The sequence below is a fragment of the Acinonyx jubatus genome, chromosome B4 (genome assembly GCF_027475565.1).
Source record: "Acinonyx jubatus isolate Ajub_Pintada_27869175 chromosome B4, VMU_Ajub_asm_v1.0, whole genome shotgun sequence".
NCBI classification, from domain to species: Eukaryota; Metazoa; Chordata; class Mammalia; order Carnivora; family Felidae; genus Acinonyx; species Acinonyx jubatus.
This window is the reverse complement of record NC_069387.1, coordinates 114,670,753-114,692,242: the sequence shown is the minus strand read 5'-3', so window position 1 is coordinate 114,692,242 and position 21,490 is coordinate 114,670,753. Positions and strand designations below refer to the sequence as shown.

At 35.7% G+C, this 21,490-nt stretch overlaps 1 protein-coding gene across 3 annotated transcripts in view; it reads left to right on the top strand.

Moving 5' to 3' along the window:
- The window catches only part of NTN4 (netrin 4), a 123,714-nt gene that overhangs the window by 69,734 nt on the left and 32,490 nt on the right, over window positions 1-21,490 (top strand). For 2 of the 3 annotated variants that reach the window (XM_015070484.3, XM_027071052.2), the window contains 2 exons: window positions 12,245-12,371; window positions 14,343-14,531. In XM_015070484.3, the coding sequence (XP_014925970.2) occupies window positions 12,245-12,371; window positions 14,343-14,531 (316 nt within the window). The remainder of the gene's footprint in view (window positions 1-12,244; window positions 12,372-14,342; window positions 14,532-21,490) is intronic. The other variant, XM_053226627.1, reaches the window with a different exon arrangement.

The following is a 21,490-nucleotide window of genomic DNA, read 5'->3' as shown; positions in this document are numbered from 1 at the left end:
TTCAGGAGTAGATTCCTTAGTGCCCCTTACCCATTTAGCCCATCCCCCCTCCCACAACCCACCCCCCCCCCCCCCCCCGTAACACTTGGTTTGTTCTCCATATTTATGAGTCTCTTCTGTTTTGTCCCCTCCCCGTTTTTATATTATTTTTGTTTCCCTTCCCATACGTTCATCTGTTTTGTCTCTTAAAGTCCTCATATGAGTGAAGTCATATGATTTTTTTCTCTAATTTCACTTAGCATAATACCCTCCAGTTCCATCCATGTCGTTGCAAATGGCAAGATTTCATTCTTTCTGATTCCGAGTAATACTCCATTGTATAGATATACCACATCTTTATCCATTCATCCATCAATGGACATTTGGGCTCTTTCCATACTTTGGCTACTGTTGATAGTGCTGCTATAAACATGGGGGTGCATGTGTCCCTTCGAAACAGCACACCTGTATCCCGTGGATAAATGCCTAGTAGTGCAATTGCTGGGTCGTAGGGTAGTTCCATTTTTAGTTTTTTGAGGAACCTCCATACTGTTTTCCAGAGTGGCTGCACCACCTTGCATTCCCATCTGTTCCCTATCTTATCACTGATTTGCATTGTCACCTTGGGAAAGTTTCAGTGTATAAAGACAAGTGCAAAGTGAAGTTACAAAAACAAGACTTAACTAAGATCAAATGAAGAACAGAGATGAAGTGGCTCAAATGGCTATGTAACAACCATCCTAGAAACTTAATACAGTGACCACATAGCAATTTGGCTTGAAAGAAATTTCAAATTACTTAGCTATACACTGATATAGTTTCTCATACAGTTTTATAGAAAACTCAAACTTTGCCTAAGGACAAGAAGTATAGCAAGAATCTAATAATATTTGCCAATCTTCTCTTGTTCTATATCTTACAGCTGAACAAATTGTGGCTGTTATAGAGAAGCTAATTTGATATTATAAGGCAAGAAAGCCTTAGATACACTGAAATAAATGTCTTAAAATCATAGTGTCTGACTTTATTGTCATTGTACACATGCAAATCTCAAACCAAATTATGCATATAATCTAGCTCTGTTCACTTATAGGATTTATCCAAATAAACATGTCTATTAGACATCATTTTTCAAAGCCCAGTAGTCAGAAGTAATTCTTAAAATCCATTGGAAACAGAGAATAAATACAGTTCTATGCAATGAAGTAATGGTGGGGAAAAAATTGCATACGTACACAATAGAATGATCTTATCTAAATGTAATCTTCATAAGCCTCCTGGGCATCACAATATTTAGTTCAATGCTATTTGTAATTTTAAGGCAGAAATATTTATTACAGTCCCCAGAGGAAAGATAAAGTACCTGATGATACTGAAAAGAGGAAGCTAGTAGAATTAATCTTTTGAAAATATAAGACATTCAAAACCCATTTAGCTATACAAAGCAAGTTGAAATTCCACTTTTAGAAGTACATGCTTAAGCAGTCTTGATAGAAGAACTTTAGGATAGATGAACACATGTGGGATAAGAAATGGCAGTGTTAAAGGGTAAGTTTTTCAAAAGTGAAGCCATGACTCTCATACAGATATAAATAAACATAGGTCAACAATTTTATTTAACTCATTAATTAGTGAAGACGTTACAACTTGTTCACAGGAAAATTCAAAGAACCATACATACAAAGACAAAGAATATTGAATATACTTACAAAAAGATGCAAAGCATCTTTCTCAAAAGATGATACCTTTAAAGATGGGGGGCTTCTCCCAGAGGAATAGGACTAATAATCCACTCAAGGCCAGGACACCCATGAAATGGCTCACTTTGAGTCCAAACCAGCCTCTGTCCTGAAGAGCTCTTAAGCCCCTAGAAATAAAGAAAAGTAGTCCCTATCCCTGGACTTGCAAAAAGAAGAGATTTTTCTCTTTGTTCTAGAAAAGCATTACTCAGAAAGGTGAGAGAGAATCCTACCTAAAATTACTCAAGGACCCAAAATTTAAACTAAAGTGCTCACTTACAACAAAACAAAACACTATTGTAACAATAGTACATTTTAAAACAATGGGAATATTTTAAGACCTTCTTTCACTTGGCTTTTAAAATGAGGTTACTTTATTAGCAATATTTTTAAATACAAAAGTGTTTTGCAATTTATTTGAAAGACCCAGATTATGCTTTTCTCTGCCCTGAAGCAGTTTCTGCATTCTTTTATGCAGATAGGTAGGTTTGGGAAGTTGGTTTTTTTGTTGTTGTTGTTTTTGTTTTTTTGTTTTTTGGTTTTTTTGCTTTCTTTTGTCTTGGTACGTTGAAAGATAACCCACAAAACTTGATTTTTAGTTCTTAGTTCTAGCTGTAATACTATTAAAAAAAGATCTGCTGAACCACATCTTTGAGTAATCTTGGAATAAATGCCCATAATTTGGAGTACACAAAGTTGGTAGCATTTGGAAATTTTATGTGTCTTATATGTATGTTTCTGAATACTCCTGATTTTTTATGGTAAAGAGCATGCACAATGGCACAAATAAACTGCCACTTAGATATACAAATCACAGTTTGGGGGCTTATGGAATTTTGTACATGAAAAAATGGAAATAACCCAGCAACCTGAATCTCAAAATGTATCTGAATCAGGTTATGCAGTGTTCTCCTTAACCATTCTCCATAACCTAAATTAATACTGACTATAAAAACCATCACACTATGTGTTATTACTATCCCTACCACATCACATCTAATAGAGTAAATAACATAAAAGAGGTGCTATCCACAAAGAGCAAAGGTTTAATTAGACTTCATTTACATTCCTGTTATCATCTCCATTTGTAAATTTATTCACTGGAGTTTGATAAGTAAAACTTGCAGTGGCCCAGAGATGCCCCTAGGAGGCATCAGAATTTTCAGTGCTCAGATAGGTTTTACATTGAACCAAGGAGATTTTAAAAGTATTCTCCATCTCAACGTACCCTAAACTTTTTCAAGCCAGGTGAGGGAAATGGGGGGCCAATCTTCCTGTATTCCCCTATCTCCAAAACTGCGAGGCTTCTCCCAGAGGAATAGGACTGATAATCCACTCAAGGCCAGAACACCCATGAAATGGCTCACTTTGAGTGCAAAACAGCTTCTGTCCTGAAGAGCTCTTCAAGGACAAATTGATTTGGAACACAGCTATTTTATTTTATGTTTTTAATTTTTTTTAACATTTATTTATTTTTGAGAGACAGAGAGAGACAGAGCATGAGCAGGGCAGGGGCAGAGAGAATGGAAGACACAGACTCTGAAGCAGGCTCCAGGCTCTGAGCTGTCAGCACAGAGCCTGTTGCGGGGCTCAAACTCACAAACCGCAAGTTCACGACCAGAGCTGAAGTTGGACGCCGACTGAGCCACCCAGGCACGCCCTGGAACACAGCTATTTTATTTAGGTAACACCCTCAAGGGACTTGGCCAAAGCAGATCTCTCAAAATCCTATTCCCCAGGGTTTTATCCTAGCATAGGTTAGGGATTAAGACTCATAACGGACTGCCAGAATTCAAATACAACAGCTCCACCACTTCCTGGCTTTTGTAACCTTAGGCAAGTAATCTAAACTCTTCAAACTTCAGTTTCCTTTGTGAAATGGCAATGATAATTGTACTCACCTTATAGGGTTCTTGTGTACATCCACTGAGTTAATGCTATATAATAAACCAGAGCAGTGCCCAGTACATAGTGCTACTCAATATTAGCTTCTACTACTACTATTGTTGTTATTATCTTGTTATTATTTATCCTCCTCATCATTATTGTTATTATCTTCCACTACTACTGTTGTTGTTATTATCTTGTTATTATTTATCCTCATCATCATTATTGTTATTATTACTCTCCATGAATGACCCATGTTCCTTAAGCTTACAAATCTCCCAGAGCAACTATTGATGACTACTAGAGAAAAACATATTTACGAACATGCCTTGCCCAGTTGTGAACTACTATATACCTTATAGGAAGCACTCTAGACAAACCTGAATGTGTTTCAATCCTACTCTACACAAAATACTGTTTTGTGACAAACAACTGAAAGTATCCCATTCCCACTTTAAATGTCTTTTTTTTAATGTTTATTTTTTTGAGGGGGGGGGGGAGAGAGAGAGAGAGAGAGAGAGAGAGAGAGAGAGAGAGAGAGAGAAAGAGTGGGGGGAGGGGCAGAGAGAGAGGGACACACAGGATCTGAAGCAGGCTTCAGGCTCTGAGCTGTCAGCACAGATTATGACCTGAGCTGAAGCCGGATGCTTAACTGACTGAGCAACCCAGGTGCCCCTTCCCATTCCCACTTTAAATGCATAATTGGTACCCTGCTTTTCTTGGCAAGTTTATGAAATGGAAGTAAATTCAATAACTAAGGTTCTCAATGTGCCCTTAAAATATATTTCCTGAATGGAAAAAATTAACACATATTTATTGAAAACATATTCTATGCCAGTTACTAGAGATTCAAAGAAATTTAACCCACTGGTTCTTTTCCTGCAAGGGCTTACAATCTAGTGGAGAGAGGCAGATAAACACATGATTACCATGCAGTGTACTAAATGCAATTTTCTTGTGAAATTACATTGGCTCCATTCATGCTTTTTTCCAGTTCTATCAACCAGAACAAGATTCTTGGCAAGATAGTGAATATAGGCATAGTTTGTCTTTAGCTCCTTCCCTTAAGACATTCCCTTTCCCTCCATCAGGAAGCCAGTTCGTTCTCTATCTAGGCAACTCTGAGTCCAGTTCTGGGATTGAGAACCAATGGTTATAATCCCAGCTGATATGTTTGTTACTAATACTTAAGGATTTGCCCCTTCTGAGCATAAGTACATTGTTATGGGCTCCTGGACCTACAACCCCATTTAAAAGCTAAGAATTGCAGGCAACTGACTAACTGAAAAGAGAGAAGTCTCAAAGTACTGGCCAATTTTCATTCTTTAAACATATTTTTTTCTGCTCTATACCTATCTTTATTTTATTGCCCATACTTTCTCACAAGAGCTGTTTTCTCTAGTGTCCAACTTCAGACCAATGAATAGATTGTAAAACTTTTTCTTTTTTTTTTTGTATTTTTTTTTCAATATATGAAATTTATTGTCAAATTGGTTTCCATACAACACCCAGTGCTCATCCCAAAAGGTGCCCTTGTAAAACTTTTTCAATTGGTTGCATTCTTGCTATATGTATTATTGGGCAAGGGTTTGGAACCAGCCTTCAACCTCTTTTGCCCCATTCTGACAGAATGTTTCAAGCCCCCTTTTCCACCAAATTCAATTATTATGCTTCATATTCACCATAGAACTCCCACATCTTCTGTTAAATTAAAACATGCAAACCTTTAATGGGGAAAAGGAATATTTTATTTGTTAATGAAAAGACATGTTTCCTGAAAATACTCTCTATTCAAAGGTTTGTGCGGTAGCATTGTTGCCCATGTTTTTGTCCTGTATTAGAGGAGCAGGTTCTAACAGGCTAGCCCATTATTAGAATTTATCTCTTTTCATGCATAAGAAGTTCATTCTTTTCAAAGTTAATCCTTTTCTTTAAAAGGGACATACTATCTCTTTATAAATTAATCAGTTTTTGCCTTCACATTTTGTCCTAAATTGCTGCATAGCATTATTCCACTTCTAAATCATTTGTCATAGCTAAATGGAGTTCCATGAATTGCTGCAGCTGCCTTTAAGTGGGCATTTTCCTTTGGTTCATAGAGTAGGCACTGTTTGCATTCTCTTTTCACAAACATTTTTTAAAGTTCCAATGACAGTATAATAGAAGACTCATTCTTCCATCAAAATTCAAAATTGAATGGTAAAAATGAAAATAAAATCATGTATATGTAAACAATAATGGCACAATAGCACAAAGAAATTACTTAATTTATGAAATTCAAGAATTTCTGAATACTTAGCTGTAAAGTCTCCTCCCCCTCCCCCCCCCCCCCCCCCCCCCCACTAACTTTCATTGTAATTTTTAGCAGGACACGAACAACAGCTGTTCCTTTCTTTCTTGGAAAGCAGTTGGGAAGCAAATTTTATCAGGCATCCCTAAAAGAATTCAATTAATATGAGTCCTCTAAAGAATTAACCAGACTGATTTTTTGCTTTGGTAATTTCCATTATGGTGAATGTCTGTAGTAAGCATCACTAGATGATGAAATATATCTTTATTTAAAAGGCAGGAGCTAGGATGATATTTAGTCTATGATATCTTTAGTCACAAGCAATGGGGGAAATGAGGCAGGGGAGGAGAACAGGAGGAGAAAAATAAAAAAGAACAGAATTTATGTTAGCTTAGGTATAGTCAGTATCAACAAATGAAAGTCTGTCTTCAGAGATTATTAACATTTATTTACCTTTTCCTTTGTGTCACAAGAAGTGCTGCAGGAATGAAGACATACATATTTTCTTTGCTCTCCCTTGTTTGGTTTTCAGATGATCTGGAAATGTTCTGCATTGGTGAGATAATAAGACCCAGCCACATGAGTCTTCTTTAGTAGTTCAGTATTCTGAACACAGAGAAGCAGGCCTTAAAATCACAGAACCCATGGGGCGCCTGGGTGGCTCAGTCGGTTAAGCGTCCCACTTCAGTTCAGGTCACGATCTCGCGGTCTGTGATGAGTTCGAGCCCCGCGTCGGGCTCTGGGCTGATGGCTCAGAGCCTGGAGCCTGCTTCCGATTCTGTGTCTCCCTCTCTCTCTGACCCTCCCCCGTTCATGCTCTGTCTCTCTCTGTATCAAAAATAAATAAACGTTAAAAAAAAAAATTTTTTTTTTAAATCATAGAACCCTAAGTCTGGTAGGACCCTAAAAGTTGTCTAAGGCAATCTCCCATCTAATGTTTAAATGTTTTACGACATCTTGATAAGTGATTGTCCAGCCCATTTGCCTGACACTACCAGTCATCCAATTCTCACAACCTCTTGCTGTGGCCAACTTCCTCAATTCCATGGCTGCAGACTACTAGAAGGCTTTCTGCCTCAAAAGCAACAATGAAGAAGCAGCTTTTCTAAGCAAGACTATCTGTCTTATAGGGATGGATTTGAAAGATAATAATTCCCTCATTTTGCCCCCACCCAGATTCCTATATTTTGATCCTCAAATATGTAGAAACTGTATTTTCTCTCCTTATCTTTTTGGCTCTAATATATATTTGTCACTGAAGTGCATAGCTACTAATGAGCATTCTGTTCCAATAATTGCTCAAATTACTGGTTCAAAGTTTGCATGAGTCCTTCCCTATAAGTATGCTAAAAATTACTTGCAAATAGATTAATATTAGTAACAAATAAGTAATATTAGATACAAGTAGGAAATTTTTTAATGTTTGTTTTCTTTAAGAGAGAGAGAACATGAGGAAGGGGCAGAGAGAGAAGGAGAGAAGGAACCCCAAGCAGGCTCTACACTAACAGTGGGGCTCGATCCTTGGGATCATAACCTGAGCTGAAATAAAGAGTTGGATGCTTAACTGACTGAACCACCCAGGCGTCCCAGTAGGAAAAATTTTGACATTAATAGAATAAAGTACTTAGTATAAGGGAGGAAGTTATGAAATGCATAGAATATCCAAAATGCCAAGGAATATTTCTTATATAATTAGGAGTTATAAATTTGTTATTAAAGTCAATTTCTCCTTTTCCAATTAGACAGCCAGACATCACTCTTCTTCAACTAAACCTTAAGTACATAATCCCATTTTCCTGCCCTTTATCTAATTCATGTTTGTGACCAAACAAGAGCCATGTTTAACTTGTTACTAAAGATTCCTTTTTGTTTTTTTTCTTTTCTTTCAATAAAGACCTAGTTTTACTTGCACATTTTTCACAAGCATCAAATAGTGGGTGATCTTTCAAGCTTGAACAGTAACAGTTGTATTGCTGAGGAAGGACTTCTTGTTTCAGATGGTCTAGGTAATGATTTACAGCTATTTTTGGTAATTCTCAAAATGACAGCTCCTTGAATTTTTCTGTGTGCAGAAAAATTTGCTAAGCTGGCATTTTTCAGACCCTGGGAGGTTCATCCCAATTCTCAGCATGTGGGAGCAAGGGAATGCTCTGAAATCCTTACTCCAGAGGGAATTGACCTGCCCCCATTATCTTGTAATACATGTGAATGTTTGATGAAGTTTCCCTATATGTCTGTGGCCTCCTGAGGCCTGGAATTTGTGGGCCAGGGCTAACCTATCAGCTGGGTGAAATTACTTATAAGTCTGGGGCATTCCAAGATCAAACCTGATAAATTGACCTATAATGATAGTTTGGTTCCTCCAAAGAGAATGAACAATACTTTGTAGCATCTATCTTTGTATAGTACTTAGTAAGTGGTTGTTTAAAAGTAGAAAGGATGCTAAAAAGCAATAATATAAGAATTAACAACCTTGAAAAATTTTGAACATTATCAGAAAAGATATGTGAGTTTTGAGTGCCACTGACTGTTGGAAAGCATAAGCTGGGGTAAAAAAATATACAGTAAAACCTTGGATTGTGAGTAACTTGTTTTGTGAGTGTTCTGCAAGAGGAGCAAACATTTCTAAGAAATTTTAACTTGATAAACGAGCAATGTCTTGCAGTATGAGTAGTACATGATGCCGAACATCACATGATCACAACTGAGCCAATGGTTCTTGAAAGTTGCTTTGATATACAAGTGCTTTGGATTACAAGCATGTTTCTGGAACGAATTATGCTCTCAAACCAAGGTTTTACTGTATATATATGTATAAAATGACTATATATATATATATATATATATATATATATATATATATATATACTATAAGAAATAGTAAAAGAGAAAGGGGAAGAAAGAACACAACAGACAAGATAAGAATGAGGTAGAAAGTTTTTTTTTAAAAGAAGAAAAGAAGTGTATTTAATATACCTTTTAATCATTTCCTTACACAAAAATTTTCATAGATCTTCAGTACCTACAGGGTAAATTCCAGCATCCTAAGCTAATATTTAATGTGCTTCATGATCTATATAGAACCAATCCTCCAACACATGCCCTCTTTATTTACTGACTTTTTTTCTAGAATATTCCTTTGGGATTCTTATCTTCTTGTCCTTGTCTCTAAGGAAAATCCTATGTGTTCTTTAAGACACAGCCTCAAGGACTAAGAAGTTTTACGCAAATAGCATTTGTTGATGTTGGTCTTTACCATATTTATGTTAGTTAGACTTAACATTTTCTAAAATGCCCCCCTCAGATAGTACTCCATATAACAGCAGTGGTGAATTAGGGATGGTTTATTCTAGGAATTCTGACTCTAATGCCATTAAATATTTGTATCCTAGATGTTTTGTGTGTAGTATTTTTTTAAAATAGGTTATAGAACTTAGGAAATTAATTATAAAACTACTCTTCTCGTTATTTTCATTATGCTACCGACTTCTGCCAGCTATATAAGTGTATCTTCACTTTACCAAACTCTTCAACTTTGAGAGATTTTTCTTTCTCAGTTTTTCCAAAGACTCCATTTTGCTTGAAATCAACATCTAGCACAAGTAAACAAAGAACTGTCCAGGTTTACTAAGAGCCTTTAGAGAATCTTACCACACCAAAGTTATATAATAAAGAGTTTCTGTTTTTCATCATACTAAGGAAGTTTGAATTTAAAAGATTTAATAAAAACAGTAAGACTGGAGGATTTCTATCAGAATATATGAAAAACCAGATTTCCAAGAGCTAGGATAAAAAGACCACACTCTTATAGAGCAGTAAAAATTGAATTCCTACAGATTCCAAATTGAAGTGCAAATTTGTCTTTAGAATTTACCTGAATGTGTGAATGGAGATGTATCTTACAACTCCATGGAACTTCACATGTAAACAGCTCCTAGCAGAGAAAGTCACAAAGAGAAGCCCAAGAAAATAGGTGACTGTAACTCAGCTCACACTTGGGCTTTCCAGTACCCAAATCAGTAAATTGAATCTATAATACTAGTTCCATTTCTATAAGGAAAATCAACAAAAATTTTTGCATCATCATACTCTAAGGAGCTAATCCCACCCTCTTAAAAAAAGTTATATTCTTTAATTAATCCCTAAGAACTGAAAGAGCAGCTATAATTAATTTTCATTAACTAAAAAAACTTACATTATAATACAAAGAAATGAAATTTAGCAAGATGGCCATCAAAATCATTATTTATTAAATTTTCCAGACTATAACACTTAGGTTTCATACAGATCATTCACAAGGAGTCTTCAGTCCTCCATGCCTATATAATTCCTTGAACTTTTTGTGAGCATAATGTCTGTAGTAATCATATCACACACTTGGATAATGCATAATCCAGAATGCCTCTACTAGTGAAGAGGCACTAAGAGAATTAAAAGACAAAGGGGCTCCTGGGTAAGAAAACACAACTTACTCTAGGGTTAAATTAGGTCAGGCATAGTTCATCAATGTATTGGTGTAGCTATTTCCAGATTTGTTGAACTCTAGGGACTCATTTTGATTCTGCCCACCCCAAGTACATGTCATTTCATGTCATTTTTAGTAGTTCCTTTATCATTGCCATCAAAATATTTTAGCTGTACTGAAATAAACTTTGTTCAGAGATTCTCCGTAGCCTCCTAGCACCACAACTTGATTCATTTTGTTTCCTCTTCCTGGAAAGTCTCTTCCCTTCTGCCTGTCAGAAATACTGCCCATGTTTAAGGACGAGCTTAAAATTCAACCCCCTTCTAAAGCCCCCACAACTGCTAATCTCTGATGACTTCTGCATCTTTTAAATTCTCATATCATTTTGTTTTCTTAGGTATTTATTGTCTTATTTATCTATAATATTTTTATATGTAAATATTTTATCCACCTACATTACACTATTCTGAAACACAAATTATGTTTTGTAATGCTTTGTGTACCAAACATTGCCTAACATATTGCCTATTTTGGTAGTTATATTTGTTGACTGGTTGGTATAATTTATTACTTTCATGCTAATTTACCTTTTCTACTGTTTCTCAAGAAAAAAAACCCTTATAGATCCAAATTTGGAAACCCCATTCTGAGCTACTTTACAAAACTCTCATTTGTACAGTCATGACATCACATGTCAGTAAGTGCATGTTGGTACTAGAATTCATGGTAACAATTACTAGGGAGTATTCAAAATGATCCAATATATTAATTTTTAGAAATTATTGGTGAGATTATACAAAAAATATTAAAATCCTCATAAAACTCTCAGATCCTAAAGAATTCTACTAAAGTATTCCTCCCTGTGAGAAACACTATTTTAATAAATCCTCAACTACTCTGAATTGTAGGATGAAAAGAAAATTTTATGGTAATTATGACAAAATATATTCAAAGTCTTAAACAACTATACACACACACACACACACACACATATGTCTGTTTTTTTATAAAGTTTTTTATTTTATTTATTTATTTTTATTTTAGAGAGAGAGAGCACACAAACGGGAGAGATGAGCAGAGGGAGAGAGAGTCCTAAACAGGCTCCACACTCAGCGTGGGGCCCAACTCAGGGCTCAATCCCACAATCCTGGGATCATGACCTGAGCTGAAATCAAGAGTCAGACACTCAACTGACCGAGCCACCCAGCTGCCTCAAAAATATATACATTTTTGATTGATCAATTTTACTTCTAGAAAACACATTCCAAACAAAGATGTACACAAATAGTTAGCTACAAGGATATTCATTATAGAATTAAAATATATGTAAAAATAATTAAAAACCTAATTAACCAAAAATAGGTGATTGGTAAAATAAGTTGTACACCATACAAGGGAGCCATTAAAATGTGTGTTGTACAAGAATATTTAATGAAATGGAAAGATGATGTCAATATATTGTTATATGAAAAAAGAATTATATAATTATATTTTAAAGTACTAGAAATATAAACTTCAAATGTTGATTATGATATGAGATAATCATATTTACAGATTTCCAAATTTTCTATAGTGAGGATGTAGTACTCCTGTGTAAAGAATTTTAAAAATGTTAAGGCATTAAAAATTTAAATAAATATCTAGCCAGTACCTAAGAATTGCTCATTAGGGTCACATAATTTACAGCCAAGAAAAATATATTATGTAACCTTTTGAATTAATCACAAGACAAACTAAAGAAAGGATCTCCCACCTTGATGGCTTTTTTAGGGAAGTGTATGAATATCATATTGCTAAAGCCAACCAATGAGATAAGACTATGGGAAGAATATTCCTTCCCAGCATTGTTTGTGCCTCACAGCTCTTATTTATTTTTCTTTGTAGGTCCATGGGAAGTGTATGTGTAAGCACAACACAGCAGGCACCCACTGCCAACACTGTGCACCATTATACAATGACCGCCCCTGGGAGGCAGCTGATGGCAAAACAGGATCTCCTAAAGAGTGCAGAAGTGAGTACCAAGCCCACAAGACTAAAAGCCTTCTTTGTAAAGTAAACTTATCTCTGGACTCCTTGGTCTCTAGAAGTACAATATAAAGTGGTAGATGACAGGCACTGTAACCTACACAAATATAGCCCATATCACTGCCCACTAAAACCTCCACCATTGGAAACAATTGCTGCTTGCAAAGTTGCCAATATGACTATTTTACCAACAATGTGTTGCCCAATGCTTGGATGCTTTGCAGATACTAAGCACCCTTCTTGAGAAGTTGACATAATAAAAACATAGCTAGACACAAGAGCAACAGGAGGATTATGGCATACAATTACCCTCACAGCTGAAATATTGAATTATAACCATGAAAATAGCTATCTCCAGTTTGGTTCTCAAAACAAACCTATAAAGCAGATGGTGTTAATCCCATTTTAGAGATCAGGAAATTGAGGCTCACTAAGATTAAGTAACTTGCCAAAGTTAGTAAATGATTGTCAGGACTTGATCACAGCTCTTCAGACTCCAAATTAAATGTTTGTGTTTTTTTTTTCAATAATGCCATAATGCCTTTCTTTTCACTTATGATACTTGAAATGACAGATCAAATTTGAAATTAAGCCAGTTAGTCAAGAATTGGACTACATTACCAAGGCTAACTTGGGAGTTTCAAGATTAGATAAAAGGGTAAAAAATATGGGAATAAAAACGATTTTTTTCTTTGCAGTTCAAAATGTTCAGACACATACACATACCCATAACAATGTTTATACTCACAAACTTCAATTTTACAAGGATTTAAAAGGCAAGCACCGTGGGTAACATTGTGGGAAGTCTCTTCCCATACATAATTTGGAATCATAATTGATTTATTTTAGTTTCTAGGAAAAGTAAAGGATTTCCTGTAGGCATAAATCCTGAATTATCTTATGCTTTTTAAAGATTATGAATCTGGTCAAAATATCATAACAACACATCAAGGAAACAATGAAAAAACAATAGCACAAACACGGGTTGACGTCCACGAAAATGTCTGCATTCTTATTCTAAATCACTCATCAAAAGAATCTAAAGAATTTCTCCTAAATTCCTAGAGTGCCATTCCTGGTCCTTTCCACAGACACCAACTGCATATCTAAAGACCTGTAGAACACAGAGACTTGTCACGTGGTGCTATTGATATTATAAATGACTTAGAGAAATTGTTACAAAAGAAACAATGTGGGTCTCTTCTCTAAAAAAAATTCAGGCTTCTATAGGAAACTATCTTGTACTCACCAGTACATCAATAGCTAAGGAATAGTACTTCATGAAAGACAAATCAATCTACCTGACAAATTCCTAATCCCTGTCCCCATAAGGTTCCTTCTAGGCTTCTCAGTGAGCATGAATTCAGACCTGTATCTGCAATATGAATTTTCATTTTCAAATAATGCCTGACAATGTGGAGTTTTCTAAGCATGGACAGGGGACCCACAGTGATGACTCTGGTCCTTGGCGGGGAGGAAATGGGTAGCCACTCAAATAGTTTTTCCACAATAAATGTCAACCCCAGTTGCTAAGGAAACAGTAACATCTCTGCCTAAGGAGATGGATCTATGCCTTGCTGACTTTCAGGCATATCCCAAAACTTAATTATTTTTTAATTAAAAATTACAAAGAAACACTGGAAGGATACACAAGAAACTGAAAAAAAAAAGTAGTAACCTGTTAAAAATAGGGAGGACAGGATACACAGGGATAGGGATACTAGAGTTCTCATTGTCTGCCTTTTATATACTTTGTATGTTTTGAGCATGTACTGTGAAAATATACACTATTTAAAAAACTAAAAATAAATTTTTAAAAATAACACTATATGTTAATTATATTTGAATTAAAAAATTAGCAATCAGCTTACCCTATTTTTAACTGCCTGAATATTAGAGAACCTGTTGTTTTATTTTTAATTATTTGGTTTCCTCCCATGCCTTTTTCCCCCCTCAGCCTGCAAGTGCAATGGGCATGCTGATGCCTGTCACTTTGACATTAAGGTGTGGGAGGCATCAGGTAATCGTAGTGGGGGTGTCTGCAATGACTGTCAGCACAACACAGAAGGTCAGCATTGCCAGCGATGTAAGCCAGGCTTCTACCGGGACCTCCGGAGACCTTTTTCTGCTCCAGATGCTTGCAAAAGTAAGTCAACTAGTGGTTACTGAAAAAAAAAACAAAAAAACAAAACTTGCTTTGTACAAAAGAGATGAATCTTTCCATCTTTTATATGCTGATCCATGGGAGAGAGGTCATGAAATTCTCAGACAATACACTCACATACACTAGTTCATTTCTTCATTGATAAAAGGCATGAACTTTCAACTTCATAAAAATAATCTCCTTTATCACTCTGCATGAAGTAAAATTTTTTCCCATAGCATCACATTTTGGAAAACTAGATGACCCAAGATAAAAAAAAAAAAAGGATGCTGAAAGAAAGATATATTTACAATAAATTTTTAAATGTTTTACTTATTTTTGAAAGAGCATCAGTGGAGGAGGAACAGAAGATCTGAAAAGGGCTCTGTGCTTACAGCAGTGAGCCCGATGTGGGGCTTGAACTCAGGAACTGTGAGATCATGACCTGAATCGAAGTCTGACACTCAACTGACCCAGCCACTCAGGTGCCCTTTAAAATTTTTTTAAGGGGATGCTGGCTGGCTTAGTTTGTAAAGCATGTGACTCTTGATCTTGGGATCATGAGTTCAAGCCCCACATTTGGTGCAGAGATTACCAAGAAAAGTGTTTTCTTTTCTTGTAAAATTATCTTAAGACTAAATATATGAGTAGGACTTAGACAATAAGTGAACTCAAACTGATGAAATAAAGAGTTATTATCTGCACTTGGGTTATTCTAGCTTCATCTCTACAGCAAATGTGAAACCTGAAAAACCACAGGTTTTCATATCATTATGAATATACTTTGGTTGACACTGCCTTAATGTACCCCTGTATTACAGACTAATTTAGAACATAACAATAATCCCCTACTCTTCCCCAAAACACCATAAAATGGATTTTGCATAATTCCAAGAAGACGTTTATATGAAAAAAGAGTAGAATTTAAAAGATCTGCTCAATTAATGAGACATTATCTGAAACATGTGACTCTGAAGGGCACAGTCAGAGCTTAAGGAGATGTCCAATGTGGATGAATAGCTCATCTAACTACATGAGTAGCTATACATCTATCAACTCAGAAATTATTAGACGACAAAAACCACTCAAGACTGTTAATGGAGATTGATGATCATGCATTTCCTTTCCCCACCAAGGACTCCATGTTCTGGCTCAAAAACAGACACAGGAAGGGAGCAATACAATGGGAAAGAATCATTTAAAATCTTGCCTTTTTTTTAATTTAAAGGAAAAAAAATTCTATTGCTCTTGAAAAATACATATTTTTAACATCAGACAGGAGATAACTACATGAAATTTGAGTGCTCTTGCTTGTTACAAGCTTTCTCTCTTAAATTGTAGAAGACAGAAGGTGGCACAGCTCACTTTCAACATTGAGCCCAAAATTTAGATTTGCATCTTAATATTTCTCTGAGAATTCCATTTTACTCCTGCTCCTTTCATTTGAGTAGGTTTTGAACAGATCTGGAATAGAAGCTTTCCCTGATCCTTATGGTTATGTGATCTTATGCCAGCTATTAAAGCTGTTTGGATTTTGATTTTTTTTTCTCCCCATAGGGTGGTAATGAGAATTATATAAAATAAAGTATGTAAACTATTTAGCACATTGCCTTTATAGAAAGCTCTCAAGAAATGGAAACTAGCATTATAATAGCTATTATTGTCCTATAAGATAGAAGGTGGGAAATAATGCTACAGAATTTCTACTCTTTATTGATTTAAAACACTTTATGTCAAAGATAATTACATCTTTAAAATCCACAGTACCTTGGGAAATAAAATAAAGACCCAGCCCCAAGTGCTCAATGAAGGGTCTGCTTATAAAATTGCTTAGACTCACAATATATTCAGTCCTAATACCATTTTCTACAGGATATATTTAAATAGATAGAGCAGTGCCTTGCTGGCTTAGTCTCTAGAACATGTGACTCTTTTTTTTTCTTAATGTTTATTCACTTTTTTGAGAGAGAGAGAGAGAGAGAGAGAGAGAGACAGAGAGAGACAGAGAGCAAGCAGGGGAGGGGCAGAGAGACAGGGAGACAGAATCTGAAGCAGGCTCCAGGCTCTGAACTATCAGCACAGAGCCCGATGTGGGGCTCGAACCCATGAACTGTGAGATCATGACCTGAACTGAAAGTGAACACTTAACCCACTGAGCCACCCAGGTGCCCTGAACATGCTACTTTTAATCTCAGGGTCATGAGTTAGTTCAAGCCCCACGTTGGGTATAGAAATTACTTAAAAATAAAAGTTTAAAAAGAAAAGATATATATTTAAAAATATATAATAGATAGATATGTATATATGTGTATTGCATATCCTCAGACCACTAGTAGAAATGTCTAAAAATAAGAATGTACTAACTACTAAGCAAATAATATAGAAAAGGAATTTATCATTGAGTAACTTAGATAAGGTAACTCTCTTGTTGGACAACAGGCAACATTTTTCCTTTTTTATTGCTTTTTTAAAAAAGTTTATTTACTCATTTTGAGAGAGAGAGAGAAAGAGAGAAAGCAAGGAAGGGGCAGAGAGAGAGGGGGGAAGAGAATCCCAAGCAGACTCCACACTCAGCTCAGAGCCTGACAAGGGGCTTGAACTCACAAACATGACATCATGACCTGAGCTGAAATCAAGAGTTGGATGCTTAACTAACTGAGCCACCCAGGCACCCCAATGGGGAACATTTTCAAATTCGTTTTCAAAGATACTATTAAATAGCATTGACTTGAAACACTATGTTGTACAATGTACCCAACATATATTTGTTCATTCAAACATTCAATGTATATATATTGAGTGCCTATTGAGTGCCAAGAGCTAGGGACACATCAGGGAACTAAACAAGTTCTTTAACCATTAAAAATAGAAATAGAAAAGGTTTGGGGCACCTGAGTGGCTCAGTCGGTTAGGCATTGGACTTGCGCTCAGGACATGATCTCGTAGTCTATGAGTCAAGCCTCTCATTAGGCTCAGTGCTGACAGCTCAGAGCCTGGAGCCTGCTTCGGATTCTGTGTCTCCCTCTCTCTCTACCCTTCCCCAGCTTGCACGCACGCGCTCTCTTTCTCTCTCTCTCTCTCAAAAATAAACATTAAAATTTTTTTTAAAGAAATGTAAAAGGTTTATTGGCAGACCTGGAGCCAAGATAAATACCTTTTAAAATTTTTGTTTTGTTTCTTTTTGTTACTGTGTTATGTTCAAGCTATGGCTCATATTCTTACAAAATATAAAAAGGTTGCCAGCTCTAGCTTTTTAAATCCTAGAGAGCTTTTTAAATCCTAGAATTTTAAATTCAGAATTTTACAAAAAGATCATGAAAAAGGAGATTAGTTAAAAAGTGACTGACTCCTTGTTAATGATCACTACTTTACTTATACAACTCTTTTAGAGACTTGTATAAGAAAAAAAAGAATTTACAGGTTTTGGTCCCCAAACTACCAGTTCTATAAAAACATAAGCAAAATGTGAGAATGTAGCTAAAACTAACAACACATAAGAGAGACACAGTCTTTTCACAGTGTTTATTTATGTGAGAATTTGTGTAAAAGTATATATGTCTGTTTTATAGGTGTTTATATAAGCAAATAGTGGTATGTATGTGTGCACATGTATGTTAGATCACGTAAGTATGCTCAGTATTGTGTTAGAGAGTGTGGAGGGAGCTCATAGGAGGAGCATTTAACAAGAGTTGAATGTTTTGGGGTGCCTGAGTGGCTCAGCTGGTTAAGCATCTGACTCTTGGTTTTGGCTCAGGTCATGATCTCACAGTTTGTGAGTTCAAGCCTGCATCAGGCTCTGTGCTGACAGTATGCAGCCTGCTTGGGATTCTCTCCCTCTCTTTCTGTTCCTTCTCTGCTTGTACTTTCTCTCTCTCTACATAACAAATAAACTTTAAAAAATTAATTAAAAAAACAAGTTGAATGTTTTGAGTTTTGATATAAAACCTGAGGCCTGAAGTTTAATAGGAATCAACATAGCATGGTTAAGTTTATTCCTAGTGGAGAAAACAACCAGAGCCAAAATGGAACAGAAGGACAAAGAACATAACATACTTTGAGAAATGAAAAAAATTCAGAATGGCCATAAAGGCAAGAAAGAGGGGGGAAGGCAACAACACAAAAGGGAATGAGAATAGTAGAAAATATGGGTGGTTGCCTGGTGTCCTCATCTTTGACAGTGAGATGGAGCTGACTGCACTACCCACAAGTGGTTGAAAGTCAACCATATCATTTAGCATAATTTTTCCTGGGCCCTACCAAGTTGATATTTATAGGCATTATCTAAGTATTAGAAGACCTAAATAAAGCACCAAAGCCATTTCAGTGAAAACGCCATCAAGACCACATTAATACATTTAAAAAAAAACCTGAAATATTATGAGGTATTTAGAACATATTTGCCTGACTTACTCAACTCTTTAAGTTGTCATGAGATTCTGAAAGACTGAAAGATAGAAAATACTACTGCTAAGTGAAATTGCTAATCACTCCTAAACAAATACCGTCATAGTATTTAATGCACCAAGTAAGGAAGTTCTGAAAATAACTGATACCAATTTAGTCCTTCTAGCATAATTGTAGGTGGTAGATGGATTAGTAGGGAAGATCCATATTTCCTTCTTTCCTTCTCCGGACAGCCCCCTGATCCACTGATTAGACAGCTGAGGAAAGCATATCTCCATTCATTTTATGGCTATTCTGGCATATGTTTGGGACAAGATATCTTTGTCAACTTCCCTAGCATGGATTTCTTTACTGGCACCTTCTTCCAGAATATTATTCTTTCTGTTCTTCTCTCAACTTTTCTGAACTAGGGGGAACTCCCAATACTTATTCGTACATCCAGTTCTTTTCTCTACCTTCATACTCTCCGTAATATATTGTTTGATTGTCAACATGTTTGGCAGAGTTTTCATTTTTTTATCTAGTAATATTTTCATATCATCGACTATCTCCTTAACAGATGTGTCTATGTGCCACCTTCAGAGTTATTAACTTTGACAAAGTTTATGATAAATTTACTAATATGATAACATTTACTAACGTTACAGTGTACCAGATTTCATGCTAGATGCTGATAGAGATATTGCTGTAACTAGAACTTTCCCCCCATTAGTTCCTACTTTTCTGAGGAAGATCGTATCAAGAAAACAAGTCAATATTATGATATGATATTAAAAAATTTAAACTATCTCAGTGTGTGCTTATATCAACATGTACAATGTTATTCAAAATAACAATTTTATTATATTTATTCTACTATGCTTACCAAGGCGGAAAAGTAACCTGCAACTCAGTGTGTGGTCCATAGGCCAGCCCCGTTGGCATCATTCAGTTGCTGATTAGAAAATACAGAACTTCTTATCCCATCCCAGACCTAATGAACCAAATATGCACTTAAACAAAATTCCCAGATGACTGTATCATACTAAAGTTTAAGATTGCTTCAGAATGCTTCTCTTCTCTCTCTCTCTCTCTGTCTTTTTAAGATTTTATTCTTAAGTAATCTCTACACCCAATGTGGGGCTTGAACTCACAACCCCAAGAACATGAGTCTCTACCGACTGAGCCAGCCAGGCACACTCAGAATGCTTTTCAACAAAGGTTAAATGCATCTTAGCACTTACTCTACAATTAAGTCGGCTAGAACATCCTACCATTCCCAGAACATCCAAGTTAGCCAAGATTTGCATTTCTATTTGTATGCATATGAACTTAGAATTTATAAAAATGAATTACATAGAGATGTACTGATTAAAAAATAGATATCTGGATGAATATTTTTCCATAGTGCAGCATTTTCCAAAGTTTGATTCATGCAACACTAACTCCATGAGATGTCAATAGGAATTAGATAAGGAAAATTTTTTCTATGACTTTCAAAATTTAAGAAATGATGAATTAATCAAGTACTTATTCAGGATTTCTCCAAGCATTTCATATGCTAATAATGTTCATTATAAACCTCCTATAAAACTTTGAGGTGTGTCTCTCAGATTTAACCAAAGAATGCTTTTCTTACAGAGCGTCTAAGGAGCCAAGATAAATACCTTTTAAAATTTTTGTTTTGTTTTCTTTTTGTTACTGTGCTATGCTCAAGCTATGCCTCATATTGGAAAATGCTGGAAAATACCGCTATTATATAGTGACATATCTATGGAAAGACTTCACTTGGGAAGATATATCCTAGAATATTCCTTCTGTATATTTCTTCCTCATTTCTAAGTGCTAGAGCCTACAACTGTATATCAAGGAAATAGTAAACCTTCTATTTCCGTCAGTGAAATAATCGCAAACAGAATATTAAGTAAGGCAGGGCAATATAGTCTGTTGGACTTCCAGAGATGATTTATGAAAACATCTCTCCCTTATTTCCTAGTTATCTTCTCAGGAGCTGGAACCACTGAAAACCTGAGGCAGCAGCCCAGACAAAATTTACTAGAAGTATATAAATTATACCTCAGTTTAGCTCAGGAAACACTTACAGAGTGCCTCCTCTATGCCAGGCATTGCGGTAAGCACTAGGTCTGTAAAGATAAAAAGGTCTTCCCTAAGAGATCTTTAATTCTAAATGGGGAGAAATTTAAGTAACAGATTATTTCAATATACTGTGGTGATGGTGATGATATAATAAATAATAGTTGACATTTATTGAGTGCCTACTATTCTCTGTTTACTGTTCAAAAGGCTGTATATGTATTAGCCTTTGTGTATGTATTAACTTCCACAAAAGCTGTTTGATGTTGGTACTATTATCCCCACTATATGAGCAAATGCAATGAAAGGGATACATCAAGCTTCTTAGAGAGAGTGTAGGGTAGAGTGAAAGCAATTAAGGGAAGACTTCCTTGAAGAGATGCCTCTGATACTTCTTTGGTGGCTGTTTTTATTTTTTCCTCTAAAAGTACTGAAACACAATATTTGTACTACTTTCTAATCAATGATTGCCTTTGTTGACTTTA